Source organism: Orycteropus afer, unplaced genomic scaffold, assembly GCF_000298275.1.
Source record: "Orycteropus afer afer isolate SDZICR_OR568_19922 unplaced genomic scaffold, OryAfe1.0 scaffold00393, whole genome shotgun sequence".
NCBI classification, from domain to species: Eukaryota; Metazoa; Chordata; class Mammalia; order Tubulidentata; family Orycteropodidae; genus Orycteropus; species Orycteropus afer.
The window spans coordinates 603,988-621,299 of record NW_006921980.1 but is presented as its reverse complement, the minus strand read 5'-3'; the positions used below and the strand labels follow the sequence as shown (position 1 = coordinate 621,299).

At 49.4% G+C, this 17,312-nt stretch overlaps 1 protein-coding gene across 1 annotated transcript in view; it reads left to right on the top strand.

Moving 5' to 3' along the window:
- Nucleotides 1-17,312, top strand: part of ADAMTS2 (ADAM metallopeptidase with thrombospondin type 1 motif 2) — a 374,801-nt gene that overhangs the window by 111,820 nt on the left and 245,669 nt on the right. Inside the window, exon 3 of the mRNA XM_007953408.1 lies at nucleotides 9,832-9,991. Within this exon, the coding sequence (XP_007951599.1) occupies nucleotides 9,832-9,991 (160 nt within the window). The remainder of the gene's footprint in view (nucleotides 1-9,831; nucleotides 9,992-17,312) is intronic.

The following is a 17,312-nucleotide window of genomic DNA, read 5'->3' as shown; positions in this document are numbered from 1 at the left end:
TCTGTCTGTAGATTTTGTATCATTTCTATTTTTTCATTTATTTTGTCATTTGGTTCTTATGTTGTCTTTAGAAATTGTTCTAGGGTTTTGCCTGTGTTTTCCTTAATTTTGTCAGTGTTTTCCTTGATCTGACTCTCAATTTGTTGAAGATACCTAAGTATAATTCTTTTGAGTTCTTATCAGGGAGTTCCAATGCTGCTTATTCCTCAGGGATGTGTTCTGTGTGTATATCCTTGTCCTTTGTTTCTACCACTTTACCTTGCTTCTTTACGTGGACTGTGATGCTCTGTTGTCTTTGAGGCATTGTGATGTTTTTGTGTTTATATTTAATTGGTGATTGTATGTTGGAGTGACTTGCCCACGATTTTCCTTTGCATGTTATCTACGTAAACAGGGTACTGTGCTGTGCTCCTCTATTTGCTAGTTGGCAGCACTTACACAGTCACCACCTGTCTCCTTTCCTATTGTCAGCCTCCTATATGTACCTGCTGTCTTTGGCAAATGGATCCTATTCTTAGGTCCCTGGAATCTGAATGAAAATGCTCTCACTTTAAAATCCAAAATGGCCACCACTTGTAAAGATTCAAAAGGGCTGCACCCTCCAGACAGCCAAAAGTCCATAGCTCAGGTTGTCTCCCTCCTTGCTGTTTTCCTTCCTAGTTACAGGCCAGCAGCACAGTCTTCCCTGCAGCCCTTGGTGACCAGGACTAATCTTTAGGTCAATTCTCAGGTCCCAACACCACTTGGAAATATTCAGACTATTGGTCTCATCAGAGTAGCTGACAGTCCACTGTTCCAGCCATCTCTGTATTCACTATTTTCCTTCAGGTTTTTCCACTAGTTGTTGCCTTATCCACTTCTGTATACTTCCTTTCAAAGCTCAGGGCTTCAGGATTATCTTCTGTATCTCTGTTAATTAGTTTCTCATTTCTTTGTTGAAGAGGGTCTGTGTAGCTTGTCTGCCTATTCCTCCATCTTACCAGAAGTTCTCCGGTTGGCCTTTATTTTATAGGCAGAGAGGAGTCAGGGAAGGAGTGATACTTTTGCTTTTAGTTAGTTTCTTTTGGTCCTTCTAATGGAATCACACTTGGTCCTATTAGAGTTATTAAATGAAAAACTGGTATCTAATCTACAAGTCACCTTCCCAAATCCTGACTTTGTAGATGGGGAAACTGAGGGCTAGAGAAGGGTGGCACTGGCCTAAGGCAAGGACTTGAACCTGAATCTCCAGCTCTGCATATACTGCCTGCCCCACCCCCTTCCCCAGCTCTCTGTCCACCCTGCCCTAGCAAGTAGAGTCTGGCTGTCCTCAGTACCCATGGCTGAGCACCAGGCTCAGCCTTGAGGAAACATATCTGTCAGGACTTCTTGATTGTGAACCTCAGAAACTGACCCTGGCCAGCTTAGGCCACCAGAGGGACTTCCTGGAGTGAAGGTTCTGAAAGACTTGAAGCCAAGTCCAGGGTGGGGCAGGACTGCTGGGCCAATTCATCTGGGCTCTCTGAAGCTCAAGAGAAGCCCAGCCCAGAAGGCCCTGCTCAGGCCACAGTCCACTCCAGCCTGGGTGGACATCACTAGACTGGACACCAGGTTGAGGACAGCTGCCTAGAGGGAGGCCTGATGGGGCATGGCAGGGACAACCTCACTCACTCTCCAGAGTGCAGTGGAGGCAGAAGTAGGGATGCTCCAGGGCAGAGCCCGACAGAAATGCAGAGGAGAGGTGGACAATGCTTCCTGACCCCATGGCTGTAGGCAGCTACCTTTCCCCACAGAACAGTGACCATGTTAGGAAACCTTCCCTGAGGCTGTACTGTCAAAGTGTCTGTTGTGATCAGGACAGAGCTGCTTAAATCGGAAAAACCAAAAACCAAACCCATTGGCACTGAGCTGATTCTGACTCATGGTGACCCCGTGTGACAGAGTAGGACTGACTGCTCCACAAGCTTTTCTTGGCTGTAATCATTATGGAAACAGATTGCCAGACCTTTCTTCTAGACCAATAGATGGGTTTGAACCATCAACCTTTGGGTTAGTAGCCTAGTACTTGTACCATGTAGGGACTTCTTGCTTAAATTAGATGGAACTTTATCTCTCACCCCTGGAACTGTCTAATGGTGAGGGATAAGACCCTGTCCAGAAAGGCTCCCCATGTTGCCTTGGCCTTTCCAGCTCCCAGGCAGCCAGATGGAGAAAGAGTGCTCTAGCAGGCTCTGCCAGAAGATACGCTGGAGTTGCAACACTTATTCTACTGCAACCCATCAGACTCAGCCTAGTGCTGTGGCTTGCCTCATTGCAAGGGAAGCTGGAAATGTAACTGCTGCCCCATTGCCCAACTGAATCTCATGGTCTCATTACTAAAAGGGAGAATGAGAGAGAGAGATCCAGTTCTCTTGGAGTTAAAATAGTTCCAGGAATGCGAGTCTTACCAGATGCCAGCATTTTTTGGGATTCCTATAGCAAGTAGATGTATGTGTGCGTGCATGCACACATGTACATGCATGTGAACGTACATGCTTGTACACATCAGTGTGCAGCTGTACAGGTGTGCATGTGCATATACACACATGTGCATGTGTTATGTGCGCACGTGATGTATACATGCATATGCGCATGTATGCACATGTGTATATGTGCGTGCATTCATGTATGTACTGCACACACTTGTTATGTGTTTATGAGCCATGTGCACATGTGTGTGCTTGCCCGTGTGTTTCTGTGTGTGTGTGTATATGTGTGTATTTCAAAACAGGGTTGAGCCTGGGGACAACAGTGAGCTGATGCAGATGTACCTGAGCTTTCCTCTGCTGCAGTCTGGTTCCCTGTTTTTGGACCTGTTTTCCACCCCCTCCTCTTTCTATTCTTGATTGTCACCACTCTAACCTTGACAAACACCTGACAATCTTTGTGCTGGTGGTTGCAAGAATTACAAGGATGAGTGACAGATCTTTGTTTCAGTCACACACATGACAGGAACCTGTTGGTGAGGGCTTTCACCTAAGGGACTGGTTGGGATGGGAAAACTGGGGTGCTGCATAGAATACAAACAGGACACAGACTTGAGTTTTCTATGAAACTCTAAGCTTGAGGGTTGCATTGTTTTGAATACTTTAAAATTCAAAATGACAAATGAAATCTATTAAGCCTTTTGGGCAGGGGCAAGCCATCACCTCTGGACAGTTCCAAGGGTGAGAAATAAAATTCTGTCTGGTTTAAGAAAGGAGGTCCCAGAGTGGTGCAAATGCTTAAACAGTAGTGGTTTAGTGGTTAAGCACTTAGTGGTGTTGCAGAAGAAAGACCTGATACATTTATTTATTTATTGACAGATTTTATTTTTTTAAAACAGTACTAAGACTTCTCATATACACCCCCTGTGCAGTTTCTCCTACCTATCTAGCCTGTGTCCTATCCTATCTTGCATTCCGAAAAACCAAAACTCACTGCCATTGAGTCAATTCCAACTCATAGAGACCTGCCTTTGGGTTTGTGAGGTGGTGAATCTTTACAGAAGTAGATTGCCCAGTCTTCTTTCCACAGAGTGGCTGGTGGGTTTGAACCGCCAGCCTTCTGATTAGCAGTCAAATGCCTTAGGCACTGAGCTTCTTAACACCTTGCATTAGTATGGTACATTTGCTACAATTAATTAATTAACTAAATTATTATTAATAAAAGTCCATAGTTTATTTAGATTTAATTTTTACTGAATGTCCTTTCTCTGTTTCAGGATTCCATCCAGTATCTCATATTACATCTAGTCATCATGTCTCCATAAGTTCTTGGCTGTGACAATTTCTTAGACTTTCCTTGTTTGTGGTGACCTTGGCAGTTTGAGGAGTCCTGGTCAGGTACATTATAGGACACCCTCTATTGCAATATGTTTATGATTTTCTCATGATTGAAAAACAAGTTGCCATTGAGTTGATTCTGACTCATGTTGACCCCATGTATGTCAGACTAGAACTGTGCTCCATAGAGTTTTCAATGATTGTGTTCTTTGAAAAGTCAGTTACCAGGACTTTATTCCAAGACACCTCTGGGTGGATTCAAACTGCCAAACTTTCATTTAGCAGCAAGTGGGTTAATCATTTGCACCACCCACAGCTCCTTCTCATGTTTAGACTGGGGTTATTGGACTCTTAAGGAATTTCTGGGTATTGCAAATGATTAAGTGCTAGACTACTAACCGAAAGGTTCATAAATTGAATCCACCCAGAGACCTCTCAAAAGAAAGGACACCAGGGCTGGACAGATGTGTGGCTAGACAGACAGAGTCCAAACAAGCTTCCAACTAACTGCACCTTCAGACCTGTGTACTTCCATGATTTCATCAATATTTATTTCCTAGGGAGGGGGAATGGACTGTTATTAATAAAAATTACATGTAAAAACAGATACATTTGTCACTGGCAGCAGGAAAATCAAAGTCCTGAAAAAAAATTCATCAAAACATACCTCACATTTTGTATCTTGTTCTCTTGTCAGTAAGTATTTTTTTTTTTGCAGTTTTTTAGACAGATTGTTCCTGGAATGCATACTAAAAAGTTTGATTAATTAGGCAATAAAACAAACCCTACTTTCTTTATGGAGAGCCCCTCACCAAGCCTTATTCTAGTTTTAGGTAGTCAGTCTGTGCACTCGGGTGGTCAGCCTCTGGTCTTGAGTGATCAGCCTCTGGTCATGATATGGTCCTCCTTTGGTCTCAGGTGGTTAATTTCATCTTGGGGTGATCATCCACTCATCTTGATCAGTTAGCTGCTGGTTTCGGGTGGTTATCTATTGGTCTTGGAGGTAATCAAACCTGGTCTTGGGGTGAGTAACACTTATGCTCATTAATGCAACATATGTGTGTGGGCCACAGTACCTAACAGAGAGGGGCTGTGGCTGATGACGAAGATGCCTGGCATTTCCATGTGAGTGTGCCATCACTAGATCACTCTGGCATGTGAGGAGCTGTGAGTGGAAGTCATGGAAATGGTATCATGCTTTTGACTATGAGCCTTGGTGCCCTTCCAGGTGGCTCCTGCTCCAGCTTGGTCCCTGGCTTCCTGACCACAACAAGGCCCAGGGCATCATCAGACACTTCCAGTGCCCATTGATCAGCCCAGTGGCCTTCCAGCAGAAGGCTGGTAGGGAGATGAGCCTGACTCCTGATACCCAGGGAAACCCCAGACTGTTCCCTACTCTCTCAGGCCAGAGAAGGCTGTTCCTCACTAGGCCAATCCCGTCCTCTGTGTGACACTGGATCCCTCCAGAGTTTCTCTAGGCCCTGGGCCATGACTTAGATGGCTCCCAGCCTGGGGTCCAGGATCTGTGGAGAAGAGGTTTTGCCCAGCTGGGCACTGATGCCCCAATAGCCTGTCCTAATTCCCCTGGTAGGCCCACCACGGAGATGCCCCCTTCTACACGTGCTTGGAGTCTGATTCCTACACCCTGTGTAGCTGGGCAGGCCTTCCTACTCTCTGGACCTCAGTTTCCTCTTTGATCACATGGTCAACACTTGTGTTGCAGAGCATAGACTAGGTGCCCCTGGTTCTGACTGGATCCCAGGATGCATATGCTCGCCACAGCCACTATGCCCAAAAAAGCCACTGATCTCATTTTATAGGTGAGTAAAGAGCTCTGGTAGCATAGTGCCTAGGGCACTTGACTGCTAACCAGAAGGCTGGTGGTTCAAACCCACCAGCCACTCCTCGGAAGGAAGTTTGGGCATTCCTACTTCCGTAGTGATACTGCCTCGGAAACCCAAGGAGGGGTCACTATGAGTCGGGGCTGACTCGATGGCAAACAACAACAACAACAACAACAACAGTTGGAGGCCCAGGGAGCTTTGGCCCCTTGACCAAGTTTACCCAGACAGGCAGAAACGGTGGTGGGAACCCAGAATGCTGGACTCTTATATTGTTTTCCAGCTCTTGCTCCAGAAGAGTAAATTCCCACACTTCCTCAAAATGACTTCTATTAATAAGACAAGTTTGAAATGCCACTCTCCCACCTTGACCATAGACATGTTAGATGTCAGTGGCAGTGTTCCGGTCGGAAGTAATTCTGGCTGTTGTAAACATTCTCACCACGTGCTAGTGGAAAGGGACAACCCAGAGTCCCTCCTTCTGTGTCTCTGAGAGGGCATGTCCTGCTGTCACAGAGTCATTAATTCACTAATGCAGCAAGCATTTGCTGACTCCCTGCCAGGCTTGCAGGGGTCCTGGCACCCAGGCATGAGTCACAAGTGTGGGAGCCTGCAGGCTCCCTTGGGGCCTCTGTTCTCTCTTTCCTTTCCTGCAGCCCTGGGTGACCTCATCCACCCTGGCCTTGGCTCCAGCTCCTGCCTGCTCCTTCTCTGCCCCTGGACCTCTCCCCCAAGAGTCGCAGATGCTACAAATTTGAAGTGTCCTCATGGTCTGCCAACTCTTGCCAGTCTCCCTATGACTTTCAGAGAAGGGCCACCCCATCATCTGGCTGCTCACTGGACCCTGGATTACTTTCCTGTGCTGCTATAACAAATTACCACAAACTGCGTTTCTTAAAACAACGTACATTTATTCTCTCAGGGATCTGGAGTCCGGAAGTCGAATCATTATCACTGGGCTGAAATAAAAGTTTTAGCAGGACCACACTCCCTCTGGAGGCTCCAGGGCAAAATCATTCCTTGCTTCTTCCATCTTTGTGTGGCTGCCAGTGTTCCTTCACTTGTGGCTGCATCACTCTAATCTTCAAGTTTAGCGTTTCACACCTCTCCCTTCTTCATCTTCATATGGCCTCCTCCTCTAGTTGTCTGTCTAATCTCCCTCATGTGATTGCATTTAGGGCCTACCTGCATTGTCAAGATCCTCAACTTAATTGCATCTACAAAGTCTTATTTTTATTTATTTATTTTTTTGCCATAGAAGGAAAGAAGGAAACATCCACAGGTTCCAGGGATTAGGACCTGGATATTTTTTGTGGGGAGCCATCCTTGGCTCTGCCTTCTTTTTCATGCCTGAATCAGATTGACCCCAAATCCTATCGATTCCACCATTTCAGCTCCCCTCATGTTTATCCACATGTCTCCACCCCTGCTGCTCCCATGGGCCTATTACTCCTTTCTCTCCAGGAGACCCACAATGCACTCTCCAAGATTCCTGTGCTCATTTCTGTCCACCCTGGACCTTTAGTCTATTCTCCTGCAGCAGCCAGCATGTCCATAAACACAGTTCAGATTCAGAAGACTTTGGGGCTGTCCACTGCCCTCAACAGATAGTCCTCTCTCTGTGATGGGTCACTCATCCACCCCCTTGACTTCTCTTTTCCCATCCATTGGACCAGACTTAGATCTTTGAATTGGCTGTGGTCTACCTTTGGGCCTTTGCTTGTTTGACTCTGTCTAGAATAGTTTGTCTCTCTGATTCTTTCACCTGGCCATTGCCTCTTACCTTTCATGTGTGGGATGGATTTTGGGTAGTCTCTCCACACCTGATGACTTCTTTGATCCTCAAGTCTGGGTCTAATGTCTATATTCTGTGTTCTCCTGGGCCCTGCACCTCCATCATCTCCACTTATCACTGACATTCATTTCCCATTGGATAGCGTGTGTCACCCTTGGGAATATTAGCTCCCTGAGGGCACTGGAGAGTGTACCAAGTGTGGATGCCTCCCCACTGTCTACTCTGGACTGGACACTACTGGAAGATGTCAGCAAGGCCTGGGGGAAGGTGGACTGGGTCTCTGTGTTTAAGACTCTTAGGTGGTAATAGGACAGGACCTGGAGAGTACCCAGGGTCAGGAAGAAGAAGGGCTACACCTCCTGCACTGGCCACAAAGCAGCTCTGTCCCCTGTCCTATCAGGACAGGTGGGTGGCAAAGGCCTTCTGTCTATATTGGGTGAAGTTGGATAGTAGCACAGTGACCATCATCTGGGTAGGTGATGCCAGGGGCTGCAAACTCAGGGACTGAGGGGCTTTTCAGGGCATGTAGAAGGGGGAACACACTGAAAGCCACAATCCTTACTCAAGGGGAACCCTGCTGGAGTGCATCTTGGGAAGACAGCTTTTCTAATTTTTCATGAGAGTTTGGAAATTTGGTCATTTTTGTGAGATGTCCTGATTCTTAAGTCTGAGCTACTCACTGAAGAATTAAAAAAGTTCTGAGTGGGTTGTCACAGTGTCATCTGAGGGAATTGTGATGGCAGGGTGATGACAGTGGACACTCATCCCAAAGTGTGTGAACTGGGACAATTTTTTTGGGGGGGAGGGTATTTGAACAGAGCAGTGGTGGCAGGGTGTCCTGGGGCAGCCGTGTGCCTGAAATGGGGAAGTGGGTGTTGGAGCTGAGCCAGACATTTGATAGGAGAACAGGGGTTCACCAGGAGGTGAGGCAGGGCAGTGAGAAGGGACTTCCAAGCTGGGCTCAGTGTGCATGCTATGATGGAAGGACTGGCTGTCCTAGTGAACAGTGAGGTTGTGTGAGCTAGGGGCAGGGAAGGAGCTTGTGACAGGTAGAGAAGCCTCTAATTCCTAAGAACAGCGTGGCTTGAACCCTGAAGGAAATGGAGGTCCAGTGAGGTGCTTCCTTTTTGGACCAGTTTGTCTTGGGAGGAGATGGCATCTCAGTTGTGTGCAGAGTGTGGGCAGGTGATCAACATGCATATAAAGGTGCTGCCACAGACACTGGGGCAATGGGGCTGTGGCTGGCTATAGGGCACATGCTCTGCACATGGTGGTTGCTGCCCGGTGCCAGGTGACCACTGCCATGCCAGTGTAGCCACTGGTCAGAGCCTAGTGTTTTCCAAGGAAAGCTGGAAATTAAGTTGTAAACATGGAATTTCATCATTTTAAGTGTTAGAAGCAAATCCAGACTTGCAACATCCTATTTGGGCTACAATGAACACATCTATGACAGATTAAGCCCCACATGGACAGTTCTGACCTCTATCTTGGACTCTGGGTTCCTCATGGGAGAGAGGGGCAGCACTTGGCCCATGTTTGATCACCTTGATGTCCTCTCAGGGCCATGCCCAGGCCTGCAGCTGCCCTTAAACATCTCAGGCTGCTCTGGATAGATTTGAGTAGATAAGCCTAGTGACTTCTCTGGAAGAGGTGAGAGCTGGGGGTGGGATGACCTAGGCAGAGCCCCTTCCCCACATGGGACTCAGTGCTGTCCAGAGCATCTGCATCCTGAGGAGGAGTCTTAATTGCTTACAATAGAGACGTTTGCAGGCTGCCTGGGGAAGGGGAGCCATTCATGTTTCTCTGACTTTCCATGGGCTATTCTCTGAACTGGGGATGCTGTTCCTCTTGGTGAACTCCTACACAGCCTATAGGACCCAGTCACCATGGCCCCTCCTCTAGACAACCTTTCCCCTTCCTCCTTGGGGATCTAGCAGCTGAAATCCATGTCATACTTTCTATGCCACTTCCATGTTGACTGTGGACCCCATGGGTGTGGGGTTGGTAGTCCCCAATGAAGGCAGTGCTAGGGCCATCTTGAACCTTAATTTTGTCTGTTCTCATAGTGAACCTATGCAGTGGGTGCTGTTGTTCTCACTTGAAAGGTGTGTGAGCCCAGACACAGAGCCAGGAGAGGTCTACTTGCCCAGTGGCCCAGCTTCAGTACTTAGAGGTGGGCAGAGGGGGCCCTCTAGGGCCAGCAATCTGTGTCCTCTAGCCAGGCCAGGATTCAAGCTGAGCACCCAGCAGAGGTTCTGGGCAAGGTCCTCTGGGCCCTCCTCAGCCAGGAAGGATGTACCTAGGGGGTGAAGTACCCCTAGAACCCTCCTTGCTGCTCTTGGCTCCCACCTCTGTGTGCCTCCTCAGTGAGCTGTGCACTGGGATCTGAACTGTCTCCCCTTTGCTCCCACAGGCTGGCCTGATCCGGATGGAGGAGGAGGAGTTCTTCATTGAGCCCCTGGAGAAGGGTCTGGCTGCTCAGGAGGGTGAGCAGGGCCGTGTGCATGTGCTGTATCGCCGCCCACCCACCTCGGGGCCCTCTCCTCTGGGGGCATCACAGGCCCTGGATACAGGTGAGGCTGCTGCAGGTGGGCAACTAGTCAGGGGACCCTGGGGTCCAACTGGCTGTCTTGAGTTCCTGGCCCACAGGAACATCCCTTCCTGGGGGATGTGGTGGTTGGCAGTGGCCTAGCACTGCAGGGCACAGTGGGGTGTTGAGGTGCTGGGGCAGGGTGCTGTGGATGAGTGTGCTTGGAGACAAGTAACTCAAGCACACACTGCATGTAGATCTGGCCTCCTTTGCAGCTGCCCGAGGGCTGGCTAGTAGAGGAGCAGGGACAGCTCCAACCAGGCTTGTGCCCAAGCTTCTCCCTCTCCTTGGGTATGCTTGGCAGAAGGGCTTTCCGCTTGCAGTGGGAAGTGGGGGGGGGGGGGCGGGGAGTCGTGTGTGTGGCAGGTAAGGTCTCCAGCTGGTGCCTCGCTCTTGTCCTCAACCCCCAGTGCTGGGTCTCTGGGCTTGAGGTCTTGGGTTAAGCGCATTCACTGTGAGTTCTCTGGGGACCTCAGGCTGGGCCCATCCCTCTGGCATGTGGTTTACCGAACTATTCCAATCACTCCAAAGAAAGCCTTGCTCATTTATTTTAGGTTCCCTGACTTCTCAGCTTGACAGATAAATTGGGTGCAGGCTGACAGGGCACCATTCTAATTTCAAGAAACAATGTCAGATACCTTTGCAAAGGAATTGTTCCATCAAAAGCCCAGCAGTCTCAGGAACCAATCAATACTTCTACAGCCCCTCCTTCCCTGTGATGCATGCTTCCCTGTGATGATATGGGCCTGGGTTGTAGACTGGCTCCCTCAGGCATAGCTGCAGCCTCCTCTACTAAGGCTGGCTCAGCTATCCTGCTGGGCTTTGCCCAGCTCCTGCCACTTCTGCCCTGTTCACCTCTATTGGCTTTCTGTGGGACAAGAGTGACACATAGGGTGGGGTGGTGCCCCAGGCATGAGTCAGAGCTCCTGGCCCTGCTCCTTACTACCTGGCTACCCCTAGGCAAGTCTGCCCCTGTGGCCTTCGCTCTCCTTTCTGTCAGTGAGGTAGAAATACCTGTTTCTCTGAGAGCTCCAAGAGGCAGGGCTTGCTTCTTGCTCGAGAAGAGCCACTTGGTGCTTTGTATTGGTGCCTCTGGGCTGATCTCTCTGGAAGACATGGGATAGTCCCAGGGTCCAGGCTGGCTTCTCGCTGGGTGCAGTGGAGCTGCACAGTGGGGTTGGCCAGGGCCCCTGGCCATGTCTCTGATCTGTATCCACGTGGTGCCGGTTTTCCTGGACGTGGCAGCCCTTCCTCTTTGTCCTGCTGGCCCTGCCTCATGCTCTGGGCTTCTGCTGGTGTTTTGGCACTTTCCACTGAATCCTTCTTCCCACCTCCTGCCCTGCCTCCATCTGCCTATCTTTGCTGAGAGCCTGGAACTTAGAACTCAGGAAGGGGATTTGAAACTCTGAACACGCCCAGAATCCCCTGGCATTAGAAGGTTCTGAGCAGGGCTAGCTGTACAGGTCAGGGTAAGGCTGGACTCGAGTTGGGATAGGGTGGGGGTGGCCATTTGTGTGTAGAAAAGGTGAACCTGTCTTAGTCTGAGCTCTGCTTGTACCCAGAGTACCCAGGTCCAGGCTGTGAGGCCAAGTCTTCCTCCTTGATGTTACTGCCTCATGTCAGCATGATGCTGCCTGGCCATAGGCAGCATAGGGCCATAGATTGCATGCTTCTCCTAGATGTGCCTGATGGTTCCTGCATGCCCTAGGGCTGAGGCTGATTCTGTCTGGAGGGGACCAGACACATTTCATGCCAGGGCTGGGTTGAGGGCCTGGGGTGACCTCAAATAGTCCAGCTTTCCATCAGCCTGGGTCTTGTCAGGCCTTGAGTGGCAGCCCGGAGACATGCAAAGGCTGTGGCCTGTGGTTGACCCTGTTTGCTCTGTGCTTTTTCCCACAGCGAGGCACAGAATCTGGAAGAGGCCTGGGCATGTGTGTGTGTGTGTGTGTGTATGTATGTGTGCGTGTGTACGCAAATGTGTAAGCTGGGGAACCCTTTTTTTCAGGAGAATTTGGATGGGGGCCCTGATATGTCAGTGTAGCTCTGGCCAAAGCAGTTAGGAGGTGCTGACTGGCAGCTTCCTCCAACCTCCCCTAAGGAAACTTCTGGAAACCAGTTTGAAATAGCCCCTTATTTACTGATGGAATAATGGATGTGATGAGTGTCCCAGGGAAGGGGAAGACTGTTCCTTGCCTCTCTTAGCTTCTGGAATTCTGTGCCTCCTAGGTTGGGGTCTGCTTAGTCTGTGGAGTTCCTTGCTATGTCCATGGAGACCTGTGGAATGGCCATAACTCCCCAGGATCCTCTTGAAGGGTGCTGAGGCACATTTTCCTATTTTACCTATTTCCTATTTTACCTGAGAGGCCAGCCAGGTGCCTGAGGTGACCTCAGAGGCTCACTGAGACAGACAATGATTTTCATGAACAGTCTTTGTTCTCTGGGTCTTCTGGGTTGCTGATTGCTTGGGGAAGGGACAGCAGTGAAGGTTTCTCATATTTCTCCATGGACCCAAGTCAATGTTGGTGTGCGGTCACTGGGAGCACAGCACACAATCATGTTGACCTTGGACCCTGTAGGGGCTGAGGAAGAGGAGACAGGCCCCTTTCTCTCCAGGTGGCCACTGAAGCTTCTCTGCTGAACCCTGCAGGGCCTGGGAGAATGGTGGGCCAGGAGGGAGAGCTAGTACCAGAGCTCTAGGGTGTGATTATGGAACAGGCACCCTCTGCCCTCTCTAGAGCTAGCCCTATGTCCAGGGGCAATGTATTGGGGTGGGTGCTGTGTAGCACTGGTCTGTTGTGTAGCACTGGCCTGTTGTGTGTCTGCATGTGCACCGTTGAATTCCTGCAGGCTCAGAGTTGAATCCTGGGCTCTTCATGACACTGGCTGCCATTTCTCATCCTTGTCCAGGTGTGGAGGAAGGATCCAGGGCCCTGAATATAGAAGGAGGAGCCTTGCCACAGCCTGGCCATAAGCCCAGCTCTGCTGCCCACAGCCCTGTGGTCTTGGGCACATCACTTCCTGGCAGATCTCAGGCTGCCATGACAAACGCCTACAAGCTTGGTGGCTTAAAACAACATAAATTTATTCCCTCTCAGTATCACTGGGCCAGGATCAAGGTATAAGTAGGGCTTATACCCTTTCAGAGGCTCCAGGGAGACTGTTCCTTGCCTCTCTTGGCTTCTGGTGGCCTCTGGAATTCCTGGGCTTATGGCCACTTCCCTTTAGTCTCTGCCTCAGTGGTCATACTCCTCTTCACTCTGAAGTCAAAACTCCCTTTTTCTCCCTCTTATGTGGAAATCTGTGATTGGGTTCAGGGCCCACCTGGGTGAGGTGGAGGGCAACGTGGAGAAGGAACACTGCTGGCATTTCTCACTCCTTCTTTGGGGACAGTGCTCAAGCCACAACCCAGGCAGCTCCCTTTTCTCCTACCTCCAGTGTACACATTGACTCATAGGAGAGCTTGCTCCTGTGCATATCTGAGCTCAGTCTCAACCAGTTAGGCTGGACTGTGGGGCCCAGAGAGGTCAAATAGTACAGGGGCTGGTTGGTCCACAGCACCCCATGAGGAGGCTGGCCTTACTGTTGGCAACAAGGGCCTGGCCACCTGAGCCTGCAAAGGGTGGGCTTGGGCTTTGGAGATAGCTGTTTGAGCCTGAGGGATGACCTCAGACTTTGGAGATTGTCTGCACAAGTTGGGAAAAATCCTCTGGCCATGTGCTAGGAATATCTCTGTCAGACACAATGCAATTGCAGAAAGGCCTGCCATCCCAAAACAGGGGCTGCAAACTCAAGGGCTTATAGAAGTCAGGCAATGCCAATGAATCCAGCTGTCAGAGGGCAAGAAAAATAATTGCATTGATCCCTTACCCTGGCTTTCATTGTCCTAAAAATGTTTAAAAAAACATCATGGTAAATATCTATAACAAAACAATGTACATTTTAAGTGTTTAACTCAGGGACATTAATTATAGTTACCATGTTGAGTAACCATCACCACTATCTATTTCCAAAAGGTTTATATAATTTCAAGCAGAAACTCAGTATACCTTCAGCAATAACTCTCATTCCCCCTTCCACCTGCCCCTGGTAATGGAAAATAACCTTTTGTATCTATGCATTTGCCTTTTCCAGATATTTCATAAAAATAGGATCAAACAATATTTGTCCTTTTGTATCTGACTTATTTCACTCAATATAATGATTTCAGGGTTCATCCATGTATGGATCAGGGCTTCATCTCTTTATGGCTGAATAATATTCCATTGTGTGGATACATACATTTTATTTACTCATTCATCCACTCATGGATACTTGGATTGTCTCCACTTTTTGTCTATTGTGAATAATTCTGCAATGAACATGAATGTACTGCATGGGTGAACATGTATCTGTTTGAGTCCTTACATTCATGTCTTTTGAGTATATACCTATGAGTGCATTGCCACATAGACATGGACACAGAGAACACTTCTCTGCTAAAAGAACAGTGATGATTGTGTGCCAAAACGTGACGTCTGGCCCTGGCCTTGCCAGAGGCAGCCAGATCTTCTTTTTGTCAACAAAGTTTATGTCATAATTTTTATGTGAACCCTCTTGATTTTAAAAGTTGCTTCAGATTTCTGAAAAATGTCTTATAGGCCAAACAAAACATAGTCTCCTTTGGCCACCTTTGTATGATTCTCTGTGAGTTGCTGCTCCTGGGTCTCCTGCAGCGCCTGAGCACTGCCTTGGACAAAGAAGGCCATAGGGAGCTCCTGAGCAGGCAGGTGATCCCATTTGCCCAGCAAAGCTGTGCCTACATGCCCACCTTCCCTATGGCCACCTGGTCTGCCCTCCACTGTTGAGAAGCCCAGGTGGGGGAAGAGAAGTCAGACAATATTGTACCAGTGACCTTGGCCACCTCCTCCTCGGATGCAGCCTTTGCCAAGCTTCTGCCCGCTGCTGTCAGACTGCAGTGTCCTCCCTGATGGGCAGAGGAAGCTTGCTGCCCCCTGGAGCTGCACTGCACTGCCAAGGCGAGCCTGAGAAGGGAGAAGACTGGGATCTGGTGCTGCTCAATGTGGTCAAGCTGGCTGTCTGCAGAGACTCACAGCCTTCCTCACCACAGCAGCAAGCCCCACTCATCTCCATCGAGCTACTTTGCCATGAGCCTGGTAGGAGTTTTCCAAGCTGGGGAAGCCTGAGGGGAGAAAACTCAAGGTGACATGCAGGGCAGGGGTTGGGAGGGCCAGGTTGCTTTGGAGAGCTCTGCAGAGGCCATAGCTTCAAGTACCTGGCTCCTGAGCATGGGCAGCATCCTTGGGGTCACCTCAGCAGGGTGTTGGGACAGGATCTGGTAGGATAAGACTGTTTTAGCAGGCCTGCTTTTGTTGCAATATAAGTATAGGCTAGAGGCAAGAGGCCTTTGGGTTGGCTGGAGCAAGACATGGGGCATAGGGTGGAGCTTTGTCTGGGCAGGCCACACATAGGCAAGTGGGTGAGACTCTGCTTAGCAGCAGGTGGATCACTGGGCCTCAGTGATGCAGAGGACATGAGGTGTAAGGAGAAGGCAGGTGGGGTGGGGGCACACTGGTGGGGTAGGAGTATACACTGATGTGGTGGAATGGCATACAGACTGAAAGCCAGGCCAGAGGGGCTTTCCACCTCTATAGTGCTTGGTGTCTGTATTAGTTTCTTGTGGCTGTTGTGACAACTCACCATCAACAATGGCTTAAAACAACCCAAATTCATTCTTTTACAGCTCTGGAGGCCAGATGCCAAAAATGAATCTTACAGGGCTAAAATCAAGGTGTCAGCAGGACCAGTTCTTTCTAGAGACTCCAAGGGACAATCCATTCCTTGCTTCTTCCAGCTTCTGGTGGCTGCCAGCATTCCTTGGCTTGTGGCCACCTCCCTCTAACCTCTGCCTTTGTGGTCATATTGCCTTCTCTTCTATGTAAAGTCTCCCTTCCCATTCCTCTTACAAAGACACTTGTGATGAAATTTAGGGTCCACCTAGATAATCCAGGATCATCTCTTCATCTCAAGATCCTAAATTTAATCATATCTGCAAAGTTGGTTTTGCCATATAAGGTAGCATTCACAGGGATTCAGGCATGAGGACGTGGCATCCTGGGGCCACTGTTCAGCCGATCAATGTCAAGTATCACAGTCTTGCAGGATTTCATTCCCAGATCTGGTCCTAGAGGAGAGTGTAGAGAGGCCTTTGCTGGCTGCAACATGATCCCTGGTCCCGGCCAGTGTCCCAGTGCCAGAAGCTTGGTTCCTGGGGCCTCTGCATCTCGGGGCCCAGAAGAAACCCAAGGAGAAACACTGATGGTGAAACTTGAAGCAGCTGGCCTCGAGCTCAGAGGCATGCTTCTGAGCTGAGTGCACCCTTGGCAGAGATGCAGTGCTCTGTCCCCCTGGGACAGCTGCTGGAGATGCCAGTGTAGTGACGTGGCTCCATGCTGGGAAGGGGGTGGGGCCTGAGCTGGGAAAGCCAAAGATGCTGAGGTCAGGCCTGAGGAGGGTGGCCAGAGGGTCGGCCAAGCTGGAGGGGCCCAGTTGGAGTCTGTGGCTTGGACCTGCCCCACTGGGTGTTTTCTACCCTCTGCAGAGGTACTACTTGCAGCCAGGGCTTGGGCCCACTTCATCTCACAGGAGTAAGGGGATATGTGTGGAGATGTGTTTCCCCAAAAACAGTCTGTGATTGATGCTGTGATTTAGACATACATTTAGCTGTCCCTACATCTCAGGACTGCCCTTTCCTCTTTCCTCCCACATTTGTATGTGGTGTGGTGTTCAGGGGTGGAGCTGACCAGTGGGAATATGGCCTAGGCAGGATCTGGATATTCAGTGGTTGGTGGTCTTGGCCCTGACTTGGCTGCAGCCCCAATTCAAGTGCAAAGGAGAGCTCTCAAAGACAGGCTTATGGTTCTCCAAGGGGCCACCTCAGTTCAGCCACCACAGGGTTGTGCAGACTAGCACTTCAGCAGCTGCTCCCAAACATGATATGAGGGGGTAGTTAGGATAGGGGTCAAGTAAGCCTGCTCAGGGTCAGCCAATGCAGCGATGCCTCAGTTTCCTCATCTATAAAATGGGTATAATATCATGAGGGCTGTTGGAATGAAATTAGATTATCCTTACCTTCTCCATAGCACAGTGTCTGCTTCATGCTTACTGTTACAGATCATTACAATTCCAGGGCTGTCTGTCTCAGGCCCTGCACATCTCTCAGCCTTGACTGCCCCTTCTCCACTGCATGATCTTCCACAGACACAATTAATTGATGCTTTCTTCCCTTCTCTTGGATTTGTGTTGTG